At 43.7% G+C, this 22,728-nt stretch overlaps 1 protein-coding gene across 2 annotated transcripts in view; it reads left to right on the top strand.

Annotated features, from left to right (window-relative positions):
* Nucleotides 1-22,728, top strand: part of SETBP1 (SET binding protein 1) — a 374,804-nt gene that overhangs the window by 183,307 nt on the left and 168,769 nt on the right. For both annotated transcript variants that reach the window (XM_029221193.1, XM_029221203.1), the window contains exon 3: nucleotides 7,049-7,102. In XM_029221193.1, coding sequence (XP_029077026.1) covers nucleotides 7,049-7,102 — 54 coding nt within the window. The remainder of the gene's footprint in view (nucleotides 1-7,048; nucleotides 7,103-22,728) is intronic.

The following is a 22,728-nucleotide window of genomic DNA, read 5'->3' as shown; positions in this document are numbered from 1 at the left end:
GGCGTACGTTCAGTGTGGGAACCTCCTTTACTGGCCTTTTACTGACTTTGGGAACAGCCCACAGATGCTTCCAATGGAACGTGAATTTTGCATTTAGTTCGAAGGAAAGAACCTATAGCCCAGATTGTGCTCCTGAGAAGCAACACACCTCTAGCTCCTTTCTTTCCTGGTAAGTTAGCTATGCTTTCTTAAGTGTATAGTTTGCTGAACTTCAGATGAAAAGAATAGACATCACTGCTTTCAGAAAATGGAAAGAAAAGAAGATAAAACATTTTCCCGATGAATAACTCATGGCAAGTATTAAAGGCTGTGTTCTTAAAAATGAGGTCTGCTCATGCATCCATTCCAATCCTAGTAAGAGATGACTGTCTTAGCATCTTTAAAGAGATGAGCTGGTTAATTCTCTTCCCCCAGGTATATTCTGTTAGCACTGGGAGTGGCTTCTTCACCTATGTAGGGGCCTTCTCTTTTAAGATAAGTGCATTCCAGTTTTATTTTTTATAAAGTTTTAAATCAAATAGATCTTAAATGGAAGTCCAGTATGAAATGCCAATAAGAGGTGTGCTGTTCTGGCTAAAGTGGGATGGGCTCCTTAGAGCACAGTTTGAAAACCACTCTTCTGTAAATTTCCTATGCATGGTTCATTTTGAAACATCAGAGGCATCATATAGGACCTGATAGAACCTCTATTAATACACATTCAAAAAATAGTGGGGCTCATGGAGTATTAGGATGTAGTGAAAGGGAACACGCATCCTCCAAACCAGGCTCCTGTGCCTCCCTACCACCTGCAAATGGTGTAACCTCAGAAACGACTTAACCCGCTTGAGCTACTTCTTACCAAAATGCGTAATAAATGAGGATATGAACATTCATGTCACCAGTTTATACCAGGTTTACCTCTGTAAACTTCCCACCCAACACCACACAAGATGCCCTCCATCCTTGAAATCCAGTTTCCTTGGTCTGCAGAACAAGACATTTACAAAGAATTTTACTGGGAAGTTCAAAAAGTGCAGGGTGAACTTCTGTAGATTCACCAGCTTCAAATAACATAAAACAAGACTTCTTGTCTCAGTGAGTTCTAGATTAGGGCATTCAGAGGCCTCTTCTTTCATTAAGCTCGATACTTATAGCTCTAATCTGCAAGAAAGATTAAATACATTCTCACCCAGAAGTTGAAATAGCTGTGTCTTGGACAACAACCGAATAAGAACATAGGTTATATGTGTGATCTTACAAGATCACACATGGAATCTTTAAAAAAAAAATGTATAAGCTCTTTTGGCTACATGTCTAGGGGAATTTGTTACAAATCTCATCTATAAATATTAGAACGCCATTATTTAAAAGATAATACAAGAAAAATATAAGCAATCAAGACCAGGCTTGCTTGGAGTTATATTCAGTTATTATTAGCCATCCTTGTTGCTCTTTGGAACAGAACCTGAAAGTAAGACTGGAGGTATCAGTGGTTTCAGGTTTAACCTTTAAAATTTCATGAGAGTGAGGGGATTTAGCAAAAGGACACTCAGCCCAGCTAGGATGGCCACTTCGAGTGTGTAACTTACTTCTTAGGCTGGGAGGAAGCTGGCTGCCTGGCCCCTGCATCACCCACCCTAAATGCTTTGGCAGTTAGAACTAATGCTTTCCAAATTGTAAGGTTGTTTACCTTTAGCTTGGATGTGGATGTGACTGCAACCTCACTGGGATGGTGACCCCGTGTAGCAGCCTGAGTGACCACTCTCTAAGTTCCTATTTGCACACCAATAACAGAGACACAGTACAAGACTATCTCATTGCCCTCCCATCTGTCCTTCTGATTAGAAGTTCCTCCAGAGAATGTAGACAACCTCTTAGAAGTGTTTAGTGGGGAAAAGTTCCTGGAAAAAAAAGAGAGAGGAGACTAGATAATCTAGAGTCTGTTCCATCTCTTTTATCCCTGAGGTAAGAGACACACACTGGGGCACTGGAACTGTGGGGTCAGAGGGAACACAGAATTCACTTTATAGGTGGTAAAACAAGACCTGAATAAGTGAAGTGACCCCAAAACAGATCCCATAGTGAGTGGAGGCAGACCCGGGGCCAAGACATGAGTCTTCTCCCTCTGAGTCTAACTTTTGTACAGCAGTGTTCCAGTTATCATCCTGTGAGGAATAGCAACCTGTTGGTTCCATTTTACCTCCCTTAATTCAATTTCCACATTTCCTTCTGTGTGCCTGGAACTCTATTGCAGGCTTACTCATGGTTGGTGGTTCCAGAGCCTGTTGCTTGGTAGAAACCAAGCTTTCTTCCTTAACTTTTTTTCCTTTTCTCTGTCTTAACCCCTGCCACTCTCCCCTCCCGATTTGAATCTCCCAGTCCCCAAGTGTTAGGTCATCTAAAACTTTCTTTGGGTTGCCTACATATGGTTGGATTTGTTGTTTCTGCTTTTTCACTGGGTAAGCCACTTACTCTTTCTGGACCTCAGTTTCTAGTTGGTTTCTAGCAACCCCAATCACACACGTAATTGGGTGTTTATCTCCCTTGCTGGGAGGTTGCCTTCCACACAGGCTGTCCCCAACTGTTTTGTCATTTGAGGGATTGGAGTGGGATGTGGTTCATGTTCCATCCTGTAGCCAAAGTAAGAAGCAAGTGACACTTCACAAAATAAAGAGGGGGAAAAAATCAATTTCCTACAAAATAGAAAAGGGAAAGGAGCACAGATTGAAAAGAGGACAGGTGAGGTAAAAAACGCATTTAATGAAAGGATGGTGTCTTTAAGGGAAATTTAAAACAGGGTCATTTGTTTTCCCCGAAGCCGTCTTTGCTCTGTTTTCTTTATCTGTGTACCTGCCTACCGTCGCATCCACCCATCCACCCATCCATCTAGCTCACATGTTGTCATCTACTTTTCTGGCCCACGGGGAGGGAATATTTGAGAAGAGCAAATAACCTAGAGGATCCCTAGCACAACCGGGCTTCAGTGTGTCCAGCTGCATGTCTACAAGGCTGGGATCCTTTCAGCCAGATGTCCAGCGTGAGTCCCCCCCCCACTCCCCATTTTGTGTCAGGGACTCCCTTACCGGATGCAGTGTGTCCTTTTGATGAGGGGCCAGAAGAGGGGAAGTGATACTCCTGGGGCTGGAGGACACAGAGAAAAGTGGAGCAGCTTCCTCCCCTCTTTTGAAGGAAGCTCTGGAAGCTGTAGAATTTAGCAGGTAAAAAAGAAGCTATTTGAGGGGCAGTCTGAGGCCCACGGAGATCCCAGGGTGATGCTGGCTGCAGCTGTGCTGGGGGTGACTTATGGTGGTGTGGGAAGCAAAGGGAGAATCCTGTTCAGGAAGCTGGGTGTGAGAGGAATGCCAGCAGAATGCCTCTGCTTGTGAAGCTGAAGGTACTTCTCTCACCTGAGGGTCCCACAGTTTCCTTCATCTTCCCCCAGTCCCCCTGCTCCCCAGCCTGCCCTTTGGGCTTGGAGAGACCAAGAAAAAAAATTGAACTTGCACCAAGAGAGAAACTGCAGCTCCTCAAAAATGGAAAGCAGGGTCATCATCATAATATTCTGAATGTGGACTGTTCCAGAGAGCAGGGATGAGAATGGTTTGAGACAGGGCCCAAGGATGCTGCCCAGCTCCACCAGAGAGATGAAAGAATTTTCTCCTTCCTTTGCCTTTTAAATGTAATTCTGTCTGCCTTTCTCCCCCACACCCACCCAACCCTTTTTCTGGGAGCAGTGCAGACATTTAGCCATCCTGGGAAAAGGCAGGATCCTTTTCATTAACTGCAACCTGACTGCAGTCCCCAGAGCCATGGCGGAATGCATTTCCTCCCTCTTCGCCTCCCTGTCCTGGATCCCTCCCCACACGGCTAGGATGGTCTGAGCAGTGAACTCTTTTTCTGTGGGACAGAATGAGGAAGGGGTCTGGTCGGGGGGTGGGGTGGGGGGGTGGGGACAGTTTGGACCGGGTCTGGATCAGTGCTTTTTAGGGCAGTGATTTGTGGAAGCACATTCTCATCTCTTCTCCGCCATGCCTCAGCCTCCCCTACTGATTAATTCATTCAGATATTTGAATGCTATTTCATGCAGGAAATGCTCTAGGTGCTGAGTATTCTAGGTGTCATTTCCTCTTGTCAGCTTGAAGCATGTCATAAGCTGTCTCTCACACTTCCCAGTAACTTAGTCATTCTAGCCCTCACCTCTAGTTTGACAATATTCCCCACTTTTCTTGTAAGTCATTTGACCAACAGGTACTTAATGACTGTTTGTCCAGACTCTTCTTAACACTTTGAGAAATGCAGAAGTTATGTAAGATTTATATAAACTATGGTCTTGTTGGGCATGGGCTTGTTAGGCGAAAAAAAGGAAAATACAAAATATATACAAAAGAGAAGTTTAAATAATTAAGACCTAAATTGCGGGAATTCCCTGGTGTCCAGTGGTTAGGACTTCGTGCTTCCACTGCAGGGGGCACGGGTTCGATTCCTGGTTGGGGAACTAAGATCCTGCATGCCACAAGGCACGACCCCCCCACCGCCAAAAAAAAAAAAGAACTAAATTGCACGCATCTTTCTTCTGCTTAAGAGAGGGGAAAGAGGATGTAAGATGTAAGTTTTCCAGGGAGGATGGGATAGATCCTAACTTTGCTGAGCAGGGGACCTAAGGAATAATAACCAAAAATTCTGTATCTTTATTTCCATTCAAAGTGGATATGGTCATTTCTCAATCCCAAACCACTAACGTGAGGGAATAGTACATATGCTAAGGTGCCATGAACACCCTTGTGGTTTATTTTCTGTTGCAGCATCTCAGAACTGGGAAGAACTAGATATTTGGGGCTTACTTCTTCTGTCTGCCTGGTGAACCTCGTGAAAATGCAGTAGAAGAGTCCCTGCCAGCTCGACTTCCAGGGCCTGGAGAGTTTGAGACCTGAGCCCTATACACTAACACATGTCTGCGGCCCTGTTCTTGCAGAGGTCACTCCCATGCCCATACATCACCCTAGCCTGTCTGTCCCTCCTCCCCAGCTCCATCCCAACCTGTGCTTGAATCAGAGGCCCTAAGCCATATTGACAAGTCCTGAAAAGTAGATTGTTGTTACCAATTAAATAAAATAGTGTCTGAAAGGAAGGGTTAGTTAAGGGTCATTCATAGGGGCACACATTTTATGTTCCTGCCTGTGGCTCATTTGACTAACAGTCTGGCCCTCATCTTTTTTCCTATGTCATGTCTCCTCAACAAATTATCTCCAGTGTGCCTCCACCAGAGGCATCATGTTAAAGAAGAAAGAGGATAAGCTTTGGGATAATATACTGTTGGATTTAAATCCCAAATATGTGTTCTACCTGTGTGACCTAAAAAAGGTTTTTTAACCTCCATAAGTCTCAATTTTCCCATCCATAAAGTGGAGATACTTTGTATTTCATGAGGGATTTATGAAGATTAAAAAATAAAAATTCTATAAAGCAGCAACCACTGTGCTGGGCACCCAGGCGATCCTCGATGTATCATGATTCCCTCCCTTCTTCCTTAATGCATGCCACAGCTGGCAGAGAACAGACGCAAAGGGAGCTGTGCTGGGGTTGGTAAACCCCTCTTCCACATCTTCTCCCCACTGCCGACTTGAAGCGGCTCCCCGCCTTGCCACCTGTCCATTTTCAAGGCTCAGTTCAAACTCCAGCTTATTTCAGCAACCCTACCCTGACCTTCCTTGCCTTACGTTGTTCACAGTTTGACACTAACACCCTACTACACTTTGCTCACACTGACACATGCGTGTCTTACCCTTGGACCAAATTGTATGTTCCTTGAAGGCAGAGATGCTGTATAATTATGTTCAGCCCCCAGTGTCTCGTCAGGTACCCTCACGGCTTGTTGCTTGGCTGTGTGTGCAGTCAGGGGCTGAGCTGGCTCTCTCTCAGGATGGTGCCACCTTTCCAGGCAAATGCCACTTGGGGAATCCTGCCTGCAGGCCTGGGTGTGGGGAGAGAGGTACGTACATTCTCTACCTCCTTCCTGCTCCATCCCAGAGTTTACACACATTGTGCATCATTTTTGGCAAAGTCATTGAGAGAAGCTAGGGAGCCCAGGTGAGCTTTTCTGAGGGCTGGAGGCACTACAGCCCAGCGTGACTTCCTCTCTTTCTTGAACCAAACAAAATATTGTTACAGCAAATATGAAATCTTTCCTAGTTTTCACAGACGCTCTCCAGGCCTAACAAAGCTAGCAGTCACACACCTTGAATCAAAATAAGCATCTGCCTTTTTTTCTCTTTAGCCCATTTTCCCAGCATTTTTGAGCAACAGTAAAGAACGTGATTATTCTATTAATTTATGATTCCATTGAGTGCTTTCTGGAGAGCATGCAAAAATATTAAAACCTTAACTTTACCCTTTAATATTGATTAAACACAGAGATACAGAAAATACATAACCTGACTCTCCTCATCTAACATTGTGCGTAATAGTTGGAGGCATAAGCTATGAATACCTCAATAACATATAAAATCAAAGGCAATGTACGATAAAGGGAAACTGAGTCATGTGCAGCTGCAGAGAGGAAAGGGTCATTTTCACTGGTCTGAGTTTTAAAAAAGAAGAGGAAGAAGAAGAAGCAACAGCCCTCCCAGAGGAGATGGGCCTTTAACTGTCTCTTTTACTTGTCATATCACAGAATAATTTGATAATAGGAAATAAGTCAGGGACCTTCTCCCTAAGGAAGTGTATGGACTCACACGTAATTTGTACTTACAATCTCAGGGAGTCTGTGGACTTGATGGAGTCCATCCATAGTTCATGATCCCTAACTTAAGGCTCTGAAGAATTAGTGGCACCTAGAAAGAAGGTAGGAGAGGGCAGCAGAGATAGTCAGAGATTGAGTAGACACAAGGTGAGAAGGCCATTCAGTCCAGGCTCCTATCCCAGAAGCACCACATTTGCCTTTTGTGATTCTGCTGCTTTAGCTCCAGATCTGGGCTCTGGTGAGTCCATTGCCGATCAGTTGTTCTGGGGACACTGTACGCAAACTGTGAGAAGTATCACTAAGGAAGACTCCTTTGTTCTTTTCCAGCTCCTCCCAGCCAGTGACCTTGCAGCCAGCGACCTCAAAGGATTTCAGCCACAGGTAAGTTCCACTGATCCTTTTATGAACTGTGAGCAAACAAAGTTGGCACCAGGGCACAAACCCCCCACCTTGGATTTCCAGCTTCTCTGACTTAAGGAACCAACCTTGACAATGACTTGGTAGTTTGTCCTCTCCCTCTGGCTCCTCCCATCTCATCATGAGCAAAACAACCTGTTTCTGCGTCTTTAATATTTTATAGTACACAAGAATGTAGACCAAGCTGCTTGGAAAGCGTGGTGGTGGGTGATTCAGCTCAGGAAAGCGTTAAACCAAGGAGGTAGAGGGTGAGGTTCTCTCCTGCATTTCTCCTCGTTGGGACAGGATACTCATATTTGTGGAATCTTTGTGAGCAAATGCCTTGTAGCCATGGTCTGGCAGCCAGGTTAATCTCAGACTTCTGCAGAGGCAGATGGTTGAGTTTTGCTGATCTTGGTTAGGAAACAAGCCATTATTATCTCTGGCCAGAATGCTTTTTTGGAGGTCACTATGAGCAAGCCACAAGCGGCACAAGAAAGGGCTCTCTGGGGACCTCCCTGGCAGTGGTGAAGATGGAAAATCACCCTCCCTGTCTTTGGAAGGGAGCTTACTGTCACCACACAAATGCATAACCACCAACACACACACACAACAAATGCACGACAGACACACAAAGTCCTTGTGTTCCCCATGGATCCTAGTATAGATAGAGTGTGTATGCAAAGATAGGTAAATCCAAGAGCAAGAGCTGAGATGCTCCATCCCTTCCTCTGTCCCCCTTTCAATAGGAAACTTCCTGTCACTCCCCAACTCAGTGCTGCCCAAGGCCCCACCTGCTGCACCTCTGCAGAGACTCCCAAGGGCAGAGCAGGTAATTTCTAATAACAATAATTCCATATACTTGGGGATATTTTCTTCTTTAAATATGTTTTACATCCAAGAACTCACTGTACCCTCACTACACTTCTCCCATGTGTGGTGCTGAGATCCCAAGTCCTGGGGAGAAGAGGCCCCAGACCACTCAGAGAGCTAAGAACCAGAATGGGAGTGGAGCAAGAGGCTTGAGGGAGAGAATGAACAAAATAAAGGGCCCCGTTGGTGAGAGTTAAAGATAAATCCATGTACGGTTTGGGGTGTTTTGATCACAGCTTGTTGATCCTTCTGTCAGGATGCAATGGGGTTTTAAAAATAGATAGTAAGGAAGCCTTTTGACAATACTGAAAAATGACGATTTATTCAAGTACTTATTCATGTAATTCACACAAACTTTCAGGTGATCTCAGGGAATATAAAACAAAAACAAAAGAAAATCAGCATTTACCCATATCCCACCCACCTCCACACATACTCTCACAAAGCAGTGGGATAAATATTTATCTCAGCTAAATATTTATTTTTATCTGGAAATTTATAAAAATAAAGGGAAAAAAGGCTCTGTGTGATGTTGTTTTGTGGCTTGAAAAGGTTACATAGTGGAGACTGATTTTATGGAAGGGGTGTGTGTGTGTGTGTGTGTGTGTGTGTGTGTGTATGTGTGTGTGTGGTTTTGACATTGTTTCTGACTTGATCATATTCTCTCCATGTTTGTTGAGCCACATTTCTAAAGATATTAGATTTAAAATGAACTATTAAGTTAGTATATTGGGGGTCTGTCCACAACATTTGAGGCCATGATCCTAGAAAGGCAGCTTCCCTGCCCTCCCCACAGATAACCCCGCAGGTGGTTGGTACAGATGGCTCACTCCCCTGCTTCCATCTGACCTTTCCACATTATTCCATTTGTGTGTCATCCCCCCAAGGCTGGAATATAAATGCATATTTTTCACTCCTCAGGATGTGTGTTCCCGAGGCCAGGAAGCCCTGGAACCTTGTGGCTAGAGTGTAGTACCCAGATCAAAAAGTCAGTTCTGCAGTGTTGTTCCTGAATCAAAAAGGGCCTGATGTGTCAACACCTAGTCAACACCACCCTCTCGGGTGCTTTTCCAAAGAGAAACAGAGCACTGCCCACAAGCTTGGGGCTGCCTCCTTCTGGCCCCACTGCACCACATCGTTGGCTTCTGTTGTCATTTTCCCTTCTCTCTTTGGGTTTCAGGTGAAACTGAGCCCCAGGCATCCTGATGTCCACAATCATTCATGGTCGTGTTTCCTTCCAGACACTGTCACTGACTTTCAGGAGGGAACTTGCTGAGGGCCCCTCCCTGGGCTCACTGTCAGTGGGCCTGTCAGCTTTCACATAGTCCACATTCACCACGTGCATAGAAAAGTTTTTGTCTTTTTTTTCCCTTGAAGCCCGTCCTGCTGCAGCCTCTTAAGGGAAATAGTCATGATTTCCTCCCTAATCTTTGCTGCCCCTCCACTTAGAAAGTGTGGAGAGGGGTGATTGTATGAGGCTGGCCTCTTCTTGTCTCTCTTCTCCTTTCTGCATCCAGATAGAGAAAAGGAGGGTAAGGAGGTGACTATCAGCCTTTCTCCCTGTGATTATTGGTTTGTAAAGACACCATGTTCATTCCTGGAAATAAACACATTACTTTGAAGGTAGAGCCCAGTGCTGAGATTCTACGGCCCGTACATTAGCGGTGGGAGTTCTCCCAGGCCAGCGAGCTTGGCCTCTGAGCCACACGGGGAGAACTGTCTGACCGGAGGCTACTAGTCTCAGCAGGTTTAAAAAGCACAAATGGAAATGCTCCTGAAATTCACACCTAAGTCACCCACACTCTTCTCTTCCATTTGGTTCCCCCCAAACACATCATTCATTTTCCAACGCCTTGTTCTTCCTGCCTTTAAAGGAATGAACACACTTGAGTCCCGACCTCTTTTCTTGCCTTCGGATGATTAGAAATGAGGACCCTCATCTCCCTTTGCCAGACCATCTCTCTCCATCCCCAAAAGGAATAAAAAGAGGCATCTCATTCCCTTAGTAGAAGCCCCACAATCGTATGATTTCTTCTTCATTTTATTTTTACTCTTTTTTTTTCCCCTCAGTTTAAGAGCTATAAGTGTTCACTAGAGATTTTGGAATGTGTGAAGGTGGTCAAAATGTACAAACTTCTAGTTATAAAATAAATAAGTCCTGGGGGTGTAATGTACAGCATGGTGACTATAGTTAATCGTACTATATTGTATATTTGAAAGTTATTAAAAGAGTAGGTCTTGAAAGTTCTCATCACAAGAAAAAAATTTGTAATTCTGTGTGGTGATGGATGTTAACTAAAAAAATTAACTAAAAAGACGAAATTTGGAAAATATAAAAAAATAAGAAAAAAAATCTCTGCACCCCAGAAATATTTGTAATGACATTTTGGGGTATGGTCTTACAATAGTTACTGTACATAGACATACACATCTATGGGATTTTTTTTAAAAATTGATAATCATATTTTATATGCCTTTTTTAACCTTCTATTTTGTTTGTTTGCATGCTTTTCATGTCACTGGAAAATCTTCTAGCAACTGGCTATTTTTGTCCGCTTGCTAGTACCATCATTTATTTACCACGCCCCTCTTGCTAGACATTCCATTCCTTTTGCAGGCTGAGCTCTCCAGGAGGAATCCAAGGCAACTGCTAGATTCTCTGCTCTCATCTAAGATACAAATAGCATCCACGGCTTCTTGGCATTTAGTTCTTCTTTATCTCTCAGTTCCTACAGACATGTGAAGGTTGCTTAAATTTTGTAGTAAAGTGTCCATGTGTGCCCATGGGCATTTAAGCATCTGCTTACAAGGGCCCAGGTTGGGGATGCTGGGAAGAAATAACTGTAGTGTGGGGCCCAATCTCAGATGCAAGTTTCACCTGTCCAGCTGCAGTGCTAGGAAAGCAACCCTGAGAAGACCCATCCCCCACAGAGGAGAGCACCCACAAAAGGACTTGGTCCTCACCTGCTTCATAAATGCCTCACTGTCTCAGAGGAGAGAGGATACTTCTTTCAGGAAAAGTTGAGTTTTACTTCAAGTATGCCTCATGACAGGATTTTGGGAGGCAAGTGTAATAGCTGTTCTATAAAGGGTCGCCATTTTAAAGGAATTTCTAAAATGTCCATTCCTATTATGGCCAAGGGGACATTTGCAGTGAAGGGTAAGAAGAGTACCTCAGAACACAGAAAAACATTTTTCAGTGTGGAGAAAACAGGGCTTTCAGTCACTGAGCTGCCATTTCATTCAAAGGCACCCATGGAGACCTTTATGTGGGGCTCCCTGCTGCACAGACTCTTCCCCAGAATTTTGACAATTCTGGAATGTTCTGCCACTACTATTAGCTTTGTGAACCTGGGGAAGTTACCTAGTGGCTTTAATCCTCATTTTCCTTATCAAGCAAAAAAGCTGTGCAGCTTATCCCACAGATTGTTGTGGGGCTCAAATTGTCGTGAGACAATATTGTGAAAGCAACCTAGCATGATGCCTGCCACGCACAGTGAACTCAACTTTTTCTTTTGATAGAAAAGTACAGGTTAAATTATTTAAGAATTGAGAAGAAAGAGAAATTATATCTGTATAGAGCAAGAAGGGAAGTCTTATAGGGAGAGATGTCATTCATTGTACGTGTGCCATGATAGCTGAGAAGGAAGTGAGGCGGTGAACTTACTCCAGGGCAGGGGAAGCCTGGATGAAGACCAAACCAAGGGTGGAGATGCTTGGGTATGGTCTGGAGACTTGGAATGCTTTAATTACCCTGGTTCAGAGGGAGTATGGTGAAGATATAGCTGCAAATTAGGTTGGGACCAAATTGCAGGAGGTCTCCAAAGTCCAGAAAAATAGTTGAGCTTTTTTTTTTTTTAATGAACTATTATTGCAGTTTTCAAACTTATACAAAAGTAGACATGATAGTTTAATAAACCTCCATATATTATTCAACTTTTATTATCTATTATTCAACTTTAATATATTGTTACAAAAGCCTTGATTTGGAGCATTTGCTGATTTCTGTGGTGTAAATATCCCCATGGTGAACAACTTTAAGCTGCCAATGGTTTAACAACCTGTTTGCAAAGTCTTTGACAGCCGGCTTTCCTGAGTTGGTGTGATCGGTTCCCTGCATACCACTGGGCCAGCTTCAGTAATCATTACCATTTGCCAGTCTTACTTCATCTATACTCCCAGATACATATATATTTTTTTAATTTTAAATTTGGGGAGACTATTTTTTAAAAATCCCAGTCATCATGTTATTTCATTCATAAGTAATTCAGTAAGCTTTTCTAACAAATAAGGGCTTAAAAAATACAATCACAATGCCATTATCACACCTATAAAAATAACAATCATTCCATAATACTTTCTAATGCCCAGTCCATGTTCAGATTTCTCTGATTATCTTAACATGGCATTTTACAGTTGTTATGTTTGAATAAGGACCCAGATTTTAGATTGTGACATCCATCTGAGGACAGTGTAGCCATTGAAGGTTTGAGGCTGGGGAAGAGTCGCAACTGTGATGCAAGAAGGTTATACCATAGTTAGTAGGTGTGATGAAAAGAAGAGGGGATCCAGTAATAAGCCTGTGCCATTGGTCCATGTGAGACATAGTAGGGAATGAAACTGGGCTGGGGTCAATGTGGACATGTTCCTGAGGGGATGAATGCCAGATAAAGTACAGGGGCAGAATCAGTGGACCTGGTAGCTGCTAGGCTGGTTGGAGAAATAAGGGGACCATAAACATAAAGGAAGTACAGGCTGAGAAGGTACTGTGTTCATTCCAGGATTAAGTGTGATTATCGCCCAGTGTTCAAAGGAGGGGGACTTTGTCACCCCTGAAAGAACCCTTACTCCATTTTCCTCAGGCCCCACAATCAGTTCTACTCATAGACCATCAGGGGATTAAACCATCTGCAAAATATCCTGGGCTCCACGAGTCCTAACCCAGAAATTTTTAATGCAGGCGTGAAATCCTTGAGTTCCCAGGTTGCTTGTTCTTGCAGGGTTGATAGTGTCCTTCAGAACAGAATTCCCATTGTCTGATTCTGCTCCCATGCACATCCGCTGCCTACAGGCTCAGAGTCAACAGTCGTAAAGATGGAAAAGGAAGCTCGGGATTTTCCAGAGCACCCAGCCCCTGTGGGACTCAGCAGGAGTTGGTGTTACTACATGTCCACACGGCCTTTGATTGAGTGTACATATGCCAAAGACTTACTAAAAGTGAACTGAATGCTGGAAAGTGTTCTTTGAACTTTTCATTTATTCATCATTTAATCCTTACAAACCTCTGTGAAATCAGTAATAATATTATTTTCATTTTAAAAGTAATCACGGAGACGTTAAGGTCACAAAGCCCATAAGTGGCAGAATTAGGATTTGAACCCAGGCAGTCTGGCTCCAACACCTGTGTTCTTTACCTCTTATGCTATGACACCTTGAGTTAGAGCTTATCACCATTGTTAAGATAATTCAAACCCAACCTGACCACTGATAACACCAGGGCAAGCAGCCTCAGCTTCACTTTTGTGTATTATATTGAGTTTTCTTGATCTCAGCCTGTTCAAGGAAAAGCAATTCATCTATCTCAGAGTAAGAGAGGGAATTGTTGTGGAGCATTTTGCATCCTTCCATCTTGGCAAAGCATTTCTGTTGTTCTCATCCCCTTGCTTCCCCAGTTCCCAAATGGAGAGTTGTGGTAGTTGTTGTCCCTTCTACAGAGGAAACCCAGTTGAGGCAGAGGTAGGTGGTGTAGTCTCCCATCTAAGACACACAACAATGAGAAGACAGGTTGGCTTGTTTTGAACTCGCCCTATAGTATCTACTTTGCCATTTTGGGAAGAACCACCCTAAAGCAAAACAGTGTATAAGGAAGTCCCACTATCAGTGCTTACTTACTCCTTTCATTTGAGAATTGAAAGAACAAGACAGAACACCTAGAGTAGCAGTTCTCAACCTTGACTGCAGATGGGATTATCGAGGGAGCTTATGAAAACTACAGGAGCCCAGGCCCAACCCCACTGAATTAGTCTGGGTGGAGTCCAGAAGCTCCAGGTGTTTTCAGAAGCTCCCCAGAATCTAAATCAGCCTCCTCATTTTCTAAATAAAAACTGAGGCACAGAGGTAGTCTTGAAGAGGAGAGAAAATAAAAGACCCCACATTCCAGTGGCTTCTACCCTGTGTCGGGAATGTGCCATGAGCTTCACTTGCCCCTGGTGACTAAACCCACAGCAACCTTCTATCAGACAGCTTACTTCTTCCCCTTTCACTGAGGAAGAAAACGGGATCCAGGAAGAGGATGTATGGCTAAGCAGGGATTCTATAAAGCCTACACCTGTGCCCACCGCCTGCTATTTCCACTCAACAGTTGAGATTTGTCCAGTATTTTAACCTAGCTAGTGATGGTGTTGGGTTTATGACCTCCTCTGCTTGCTACCTAGACATTCTGGACTCTAAGACACATACAAAAAGGCCCAGTTTTCCAACGCTACCCCAAGAGAGAATGCGTGTGGTTGGCTGGTGCACCGCATCCCCTGACTTAAGGAGCGAGGTTGATCCCATGCGTCCTCCTTGCTTAGGGTCCTGCTTAGTAAACTCACACCTTTTTCTCAAGGCCTTTATTCAGGCTTGCCCTCTGCCTCTTGGTGTGCATCTTTGCTCTCTGATTCAGTGCGATTCGGAGCATGGACTGCAGACTAGTGCTGGCCTGTCAAGTGTGTGTTACTGGTCCACGATGAGATGCATCTAAAAACAGAGTGTTTAGAAACTTTTATGGCAACTTGATATCTCCATGATATCCGAGCATGTGATCATTTTCCTACTAATTTATCTTTGTAGTATTTTACCAAAGTAACTATACAGAAATATGGGTTGGGAAAAAGAAAAACATGTCGTCATTCCCCAAAAATTGCAGATGCAGTTTCCTGGTTTTATCAAAAGGGTAGGATCTCGATTCTTGTTTTTTTTTTGCCTTCTTCTATGAGCTCACGTGACTATGTTTGTATTGTAAATAATGGTCCCCCTCAAAAAAATGCCTCCACCCTTAAGGGTGTTTTTCTGGCTACTTGTGGGATACCTACATAAAACATGGATCTTTCCCCATAATTCCTAAGGCAACCTACTTTATTTTGCTTACCTAACATGGACATCTGTGACAATAGTAGAGTACTTTAAACAAAAACATTTGTTCACATGCATACATATACTTTGCACTAAAACCCAAACTGACATTATTACTTTTCTTACATGAGATCAGCCTCTTCGTACTACAGGTATATCTTTTTTGCACTGCCTGCCTTGACAGTGCTTATAGCAGATTTTTTTTTTTTAAATCAGTATTGGCATTTAGTCCTGAAGAGAGAAGTTCTCCAGGTGTTTCCAGACTGTCTGGCATTTCAGTGGAATATTCTGAAGTCTTAGTTCTAAATCTCTTTAGACTTTAATGAATATTTTGTTTCTCCCAAGATGTTCTGACCACCTGAGGGCCGCGTGCAGGTGAGTCCAAATTAAAACAGACCTAATGTGCAGAAATTCACACGCGGGAAAATTTCTGGTTGGCAGGTGGGTGTTGGGAGAAGAAGGGCTTCCTCATATGCAGAAAGATTTTTCTCCTTTATCAAAGGAATCAATGTAAGTTATCCCTGCCAGCATATTCAAATATGATTTAACCCTCAAAATCTGATTTAAACTCAATTTTTCAGAATAGAAGTATAAACAGAGTGAGGCCAACCAGTGATGATTAACTTTGAATGTCATTCTCTTCTCTTTCAAAGACAGTTTTCACCTGAAACAAAAACAAAAACAAACCAAAATGCTTAGCAGCAAGGGTGTAGAGTTAGATGATCTCTATGTGATCCCTTGAGACACAAAATGTTTAATTTCACTTTGACTTCTTCCACTGACTTCATGTTTCTAGTTTTCTATTCTTGTTTTTCTCTTCTGTCCTTCTGGTAAAGTGGCTTCAATTTGAGCTTCTTAAAAATCATCCTGTAATTCTGCTCACTTGAGGCTTGGGGTCATTGATGTTTTGTGATATATCTCAAGTATCTGTGTTTATTAGTGGATTGAGTTACAGATTTCCCTGTCTAAATTTTAATGTGATGCATCACTTCTGTACATTTTTAGGGCTAGGAATGACTCACATGCAGAAAATACAAATTCACAGACCACCTTTAGGACTTGAAAGGAGGTATTTTCTTCAAAATCCTTTAGCAGGATAGTTCTAAACCTGCCTAACGAGGAGAAAGGCCCACCTCTCCAACAAATAAGCACACTCACTTTTTATTTTTAAGTTCTTTCCAACCCTACTGTCTGCTTCACATTTCATTGGCCTCCTACCTATCTACCCAGCCTCTTTCTGACCATCTTGTACCAGACCAAAGGGGTCGATTGAGAGGCATCAGGAGACCCCCACAAGAGAGGGGCCCCTCGTAGTGGAACAGCTTGCAGACCTCAAGTGGCATCTTCCAGCCATCTGTCTACTTGTGTTTGGAGCCTGCATCAAGTCTGCAGACAGCCTCCACCACAGCATTCTGATATGTCCCTGATAAAGACCATCCCCTCCCCCTTCTCCAGTTCTGCATATGATCTTCCTTCTGCATCACTCGCTTCTTAAAAATGTGTATCACAGCCTCTGACAGAACCATGTTGCCAACATGTGTCCCAAGCCAATGATTCATGAGACAGAAAAACTTTACGTGATGTTGTTGTAATCTTTATTACTATAAATAGTAAAAATTGATGCTTATTTAGGAATACAACATGAATCTCTCTCACCCTTCTGTATCCAGTAACTAGCACAGAGAACATTTCCCATTACTTTATCATTTAGTAGTTGAAATCACAGGTCTGCCCTGTATTAGCTGTGTGGCCCCCATTGAATATTTAATGTGTATGTGGCTCGGATACTGTTTTAGTGAAAGAAGGATACCTGTTCCATGGGATTTTGAGGAGGACTGAATAGATAGGCCCACAAAACAGTATCTGGTATCTGCTAAGCGCTCCATACAGCAGACACTCAGTATGTGCTGTAGTTCTTATTTTTCTTGTAAGTTACATACTGAAATTGAACCTGGACCACTGCAGCAGACTTCAGAACACAAATTGCAGCTTTCCAAGACAATATAATTAGAATTTGGGATTACCAATGAAAAAGAAACCATAAAAAACAAACAAAAAATCTAGATCTTGCCTGATGTTTTCACTAGTTTGTTTATGACACTTGCCAATCAAAGTGAGCAATGGTAGACAGCCCGGCCCTGTGAGAATGACCCTACAAGAGGAAGGAGGAAGACAGGATGGATAAGGGACAGATAGGAACTGTTTGGCGGGGACATGAGAACACCCAGAAAGAAGTGCCTTTGTTGCTTGCTTCTTTGCCTTACCACCTGTGGCACTTTCCCGTGGAGGAGGACTAGCTAGAAAGTGTTCAAAATCAGCTGTCCCCAACCTTTTTGGCACCAGGGACTGGTTTCGTGGAAGACAATTTTTCCACAGACCGGAGAGGGCAAGATGGTTTTGGGATGCTTGAAGCGCACTACATTTATTGTGCACTTTATTTCTATTATTATTACATTGTAATATATAATGAAATAATTATGCAACTCACCATAATGCAGAATCAGTGGGATCCCTGAGCTTGTTTTCACTTGGCACTCACTGATAAGGTTTTGATATGAGTCTGCAAGCAATTGATTTATTATGGTCTCTGTGCAGTCAAACCTCTCTGCTAATGATAATCTGTATTTGCAGCCACTCCCCAGCGCCAGCTAGCATCACTGCCTCAGCTCCACCTCAGATAGTCAGGCGTTAGATTCTCATAGGGCGTGCACAACCTAGATCCCTCACATGTGCAGTTCACAGTAGGGTTCACGCTCTTATAAGAATCTAATGCAGCCGCTGATCTGACAGGAGGCGGAGCTCAGGCGGTAATGCGAGCCATGGGGAGTAAATACAGATGAAGCTTCGCTCACTTGCCCGCTGCTCACCTCCTGCTCTGCGGCCTGGTTCCTAACAGGCCACCAGTACCAGGGTTGGGGACCTCTGTTCAAAATGACTTTAAACAAATGGCATCAAGAGCTTTTTCAACCACCAGAGCATTGCCTCATCTGAACCAACTCCCTTGGGTCTAGTGATCCTCAGCATAATTCTGGACATCTACTTCAGCTCCATCCCTGTAAAAGAATCACAGGCACAATGATTTATTGCCCAGAAAAATCAGTGAGGAATTGTACCAAAGTGCATTTGGATGGGTGCTGTTCAGGGAGACTGTGTTAGGGCCTGGGGGCTTTGGGGGGATTTTATATGATGACTTTCATATCCATAAATTCAGTTGTTTCTATATTAAAGATGAGATAAGAGCTGATTCAAGGAGCATATGGGTTCTGGAGTCCGTGGGCTGTCAGATGGAGGTGGCACCTGCGGAAGGGAGCCGTCCTGGCTGCAGGACTCTTGTCTCCAGTAAGCAGTCCATCGTCAACATGCTGACAGGGCAAGTAGCTTGCTGATGGGAATGAGAGGTCTGTACCCAGATGCGAGCCTTGTTTGTACTGTGAGAAAACACAGCTGGCTAAATTTGGCTTTCTTACTCTTCATCTGGTTAGGAACAGAAATGCCAAAGTGGAGAATGGGGGGATAAGATGAGCATTGTGTAAAAACATAAAGAATCTGTGTACAAAAAGTAGATGCTCAATGAATATTTGTAGAACCCATTCTAGGGATGCATGCATATCAGAAGTAAAAATAGATCCCCCAAACAAAAATGCATGTATCCAAATTCTGATATTTCTTTAATGCCTCTGGCCTTGTGGTTATGATAAAGATAGCTTCTATTACTTGTCTTATTTTTGGAGCTAATGAATTTTGTGAGCCTTTTTTTAGGACAAGCAAATCTTTGGAGCTTTGCGTGTCTTTCACCATTATTTAATGGTATAGCAGGAGCATCCAGGTACCTCTGGAATTGGGACTAGAAATACACAGCTTTGAATTAAATCAGTTTGACTCACCCACCTCCGACCTATTGCATTATTGACATCTTGTGAAAGGTGACTAAGGCATGGGGTCTTGAGAGAGGTGGGAAGAGTGCTGAAAAAAGAACTGTCTGTGAAATCTCAGCCTGCAGGCATCTGGAGAGACAGCGCGTTTCATTCTTGATAAACTCCAGCAGAAAAGAGCAATCAGCTAACCGAGAGCTGGACAAATTAAATGGCTGAGTATTATTTCAAAGGGGAGCTCGGGCAGCATCAGAAATTCCCCATCAGCTGTAATAACGCCAATTACTTTGCTAACTGCAGATTCCATCATGATGTGTTTCGTGCAATCAGGCGTAGGAGTCTTACAGGGGCCTGATGGGTTTTGTTTACTCTGAATGTGCATTTGTAGAGAATCTTTTGCGCCCAAAGGCTTAGAGCTCTGAGCATCTTCTTCTCGGTCCAGACTCATCCACAGCTGAGGGAGATTATCTCTGAGATGGAGGCGGGAGCAGGCTGGGCAGGCTGGACCCAGTGCCCCTCTCACTGGAGAATGCCTGGGATTTAAATACAAAGAGAACAGCTGGGTGTGGTAGTTCTTAGTGAATGTGGCAATCTCTAGAAAACCTGTTCGTTACCCAACTAGTAAATAAATACGTATCTCTGATTATGAGCGAAGCTTCTTGGCACATCGGAGCGTTGGACAGATCACCTTAAACAGTAATAGCAAACAGAAGCTCTGGGAGGAAAGACGGCGCCAAGAGTTCATTAAGCCTTAAATACTGACAAATGGGGGTGCAGGGCTTTCATTGTCCCCCTTTGAGAATCATTTGGCTGGATGTCAAACAGCTCATTTCAAATATGGGAAGACATTGTAAGAGAGGAAGATATCCCTCCTCCTCCCAACATTTTCGCAGGGGAAATAAAATTTGGAGAGTCTACAGGAACACTCATTTTCTGTTTACATTTGGCTCCGTAGAAATTAATGGGTTTGTGGCTCCAGCTACTTTGAGGAGTGAGTTGTGATTCTCCATTTACACACCCAATTGAGGAAGGCGCTAATCATGGGCGTTTACCGTGCGCTTCGGCCTGATTGACAGCTGGAGTGGAAGCTGTATCTGTGGCTGCTGGGGTGCAGAAGAAGAGCTAAAGGCTGATTTGATTCCATTTGTGCTGAGCTGTCATCTGAGGCCAGAGCCTGGAGGAGAATGGGAAGCTATTCTCTTCCCTCTGCTTTGTGACAAGCAACCTGTGTGTCATTTTATTTTTTTAACCTGCCTCTTCCTCCTTCACGCCTCTGATAAAGGCCCCTTTGCCTAGGGAAGAAAGGATTCTCCTGAATTCAAAGGCAGCTGCCAGTGCCTCCGAGTGAGTGGCTCATCTGCTCTCCAAGCCCTCCCTCTCCCAGCTGCTGCCCAGGGCTCCCAGCCCACAAGACCAGCATCGGGGCAGGTCCTACTGTAGGTGGGAAGGCAGCCGTAAGATCAGGTGGGAACAGAGGAGAGGTCCATAGGATACCAGTTAGTGTGGCAGGGCTCATGCCTCCAAGATCATTCATTCCAGGAGTGTGTGTATGCATGCACACACACGTGAGCATGTACATGTGTTTGTTTCCCCTAAAAGAGGTACTTCAACTAGTGTATTTGGTTTGACACCAGCCTTTCTGCAGGTGGCAGCTGTTCAGATAACGTTCTTGGCTCTCTGATAAGAGGCAGAACTTGTCTCCTGCAAATCCCCGGCGACGGAAACAGCCCTTCGAAATCACGAGATAACATATGAAGCATTAAGTGGAGGTGAGGGCATCAAATCATGCCACCTGTGCTCAGCATCAGCCACTCCATAACCAATGGTGAAGAGAGCTGCCGTGTCCGGCCTCCTCATCAGCGTGACTTGGAAAGTATTCAGGGACCTCCTTGCTTGTGGGGCAAGTCATTTGTTCACATGTGAACTCAGAGGACAGTTCTGGCTTGGCGACACAGCCTCCACTGTGAGCAGTGTGTTCCAAGATGCATTCATCAAAATCAGTCTCAGTGGGGTGTGGTCCTGTGTCTGAGCCCTTGAGACAGGGCCAGCCTCAGATGCACTAACATAGCTCAGCTGTGAAAATAAACTCTCTTGCAGCAAATACTCTTCTCCCATCTTCCTCTATAATATCCTGTTTTAAAAACATATGCCGTAAGCAATCCAACGTTTTAAGAAACTGGGCCCTTGTACCAATCTTAGTGATTCCACTTTCCTTAAATATATGTCAGTCTAGATCCGCTAGCTAGGACATCTGCCGACATATTAATACATCTCTACTAGGTGCAGGACACCTACCAAAAGGCCAGAGAAACCTTTTTAAAAGACGCTTCATTCCTTGCACTTGTGTAATGAATAGGGTCATGCTCTAAGCCCATATACAGGATATGAAACAATAAAATCACCTTATATTTATGTAGCAGTTTTATGTACCTTCTTATACCTGGTGAGCACCAGAAACATGTGAAATAGGTAACTCCATTTTACAGAAGAAAAAGTAGAGACTGAGGCAGATTAAATGATTTGCTCAAAGTCCTCAGCTGTTTAGTGATAAAGTGATAAAAGGGATTCACCAGGACTCTAAAACCCCATTCCCCCTTTGTTCTTTGCCGTCTTGTCCACAGATGTAAGACAACAGAGTAGCTGGTATTGTGTACTGGTGACATTCCTGCTTTACCTATAGAAGAGATTTAGAATTTCTGCTAAACTAAATGTTCCCCAAAGGAAAGCTAGAACCAATGCGAGTTAGTTGAGGGAGACAGATTTCCAGTTTATTTAGAAAGACTTTCCCAGCAACAGAAGGCACTTACCCCCATGTGCCTAGTTAGCACCCAATCTCTGGATACTTATGAGCAGAAGGAAAGGCAGTACAGCAGAGAGGTTTTGTCAGGTGCAGGTACAGGTACAAGACCTGAGACTGAACATTTGCTAGCTTTGTGACTTTGTTCAGGTTAGATAACCTCTCTGAGTCTTGGTTTTCTCATGCATACAATGGAGAGAGCAATACTCACCTCACCTGGTATAAGACTGATTAAGTACGTATGTAAGGGACTGAACACTTTGCCTGGAACAAAGCACTTTCTCAGTAAATGTTTGGCATTTCTCTAAGCCATTGCATCCCATGTGTCTCCTCTTTCCCGGCCGCCATGTCCAAGCAAACGCTCTCTGTACCAGGTGAGGAAAGTCGGCCCAGCAGTCCTTCCAATGGCAGCATTGGGGCCCAGATGCTGTGGTCCCCACTCACAGGTCTGGGTCCAGCATCTTATTAAACTCATTTTAGATTTAGAAACCAGAAGAAGGTCATTGGAACTGGAATCCCCAGCAACTCTGAGTAATTCACAAGTATGTCGTTTGGGAAATAGTTTTTATGTTTGCCAAAAGATGATGGAAAATGTGTCACTGAAGACACTCTTGTTCAACTAAAACTCCTTTCAGTCCATTATGCTAGACCGTGCTGGCATCTTGAAGAGGCCTTTCCAAAAATAAATGCCCTGGGTAATCCGAGTCTCTGAGTATGTCATGAGCTCAATGCCTAGGTGTGTGTCTCAACTTCTTTATGGCCTCAGATGACAGATGAGCACAAGTGGGGTCAAATCAGCCTTAGCTCTTTGTCTGCACCCCCAGCTGTTTCAGATACAGGTTCCACTCCAGCTGTCAGTCAGGCCATGTGTCTCAGTTTCTTTATGTACAAATGGAGGGCTGTGCTTGAATGATGCCTAAAAAGTCTTCCAGCTCTAGTATTTTATCCTTTTCCAT

The sequence above is a fragment of the Monodon monoceros genome, unplaced genomic scaffold (assembly GCF_005190385.1).
Source record: "Monodon monoceros isolate NGI ecotype Baffin Bay Population unplaced genomic scaffold, NGI_Narwhal_1 Super_Scaffold_1, whole genome shotgun sequence".
NCBI lineage: Eukaryota > Metazoa > Chordata > Mammalia > Artiodactyla > Monodontidae > Monodon > Monodon monoceros.
This window is presented reverse-complemented; position numbering and strand designations above follow the sequence as displayed.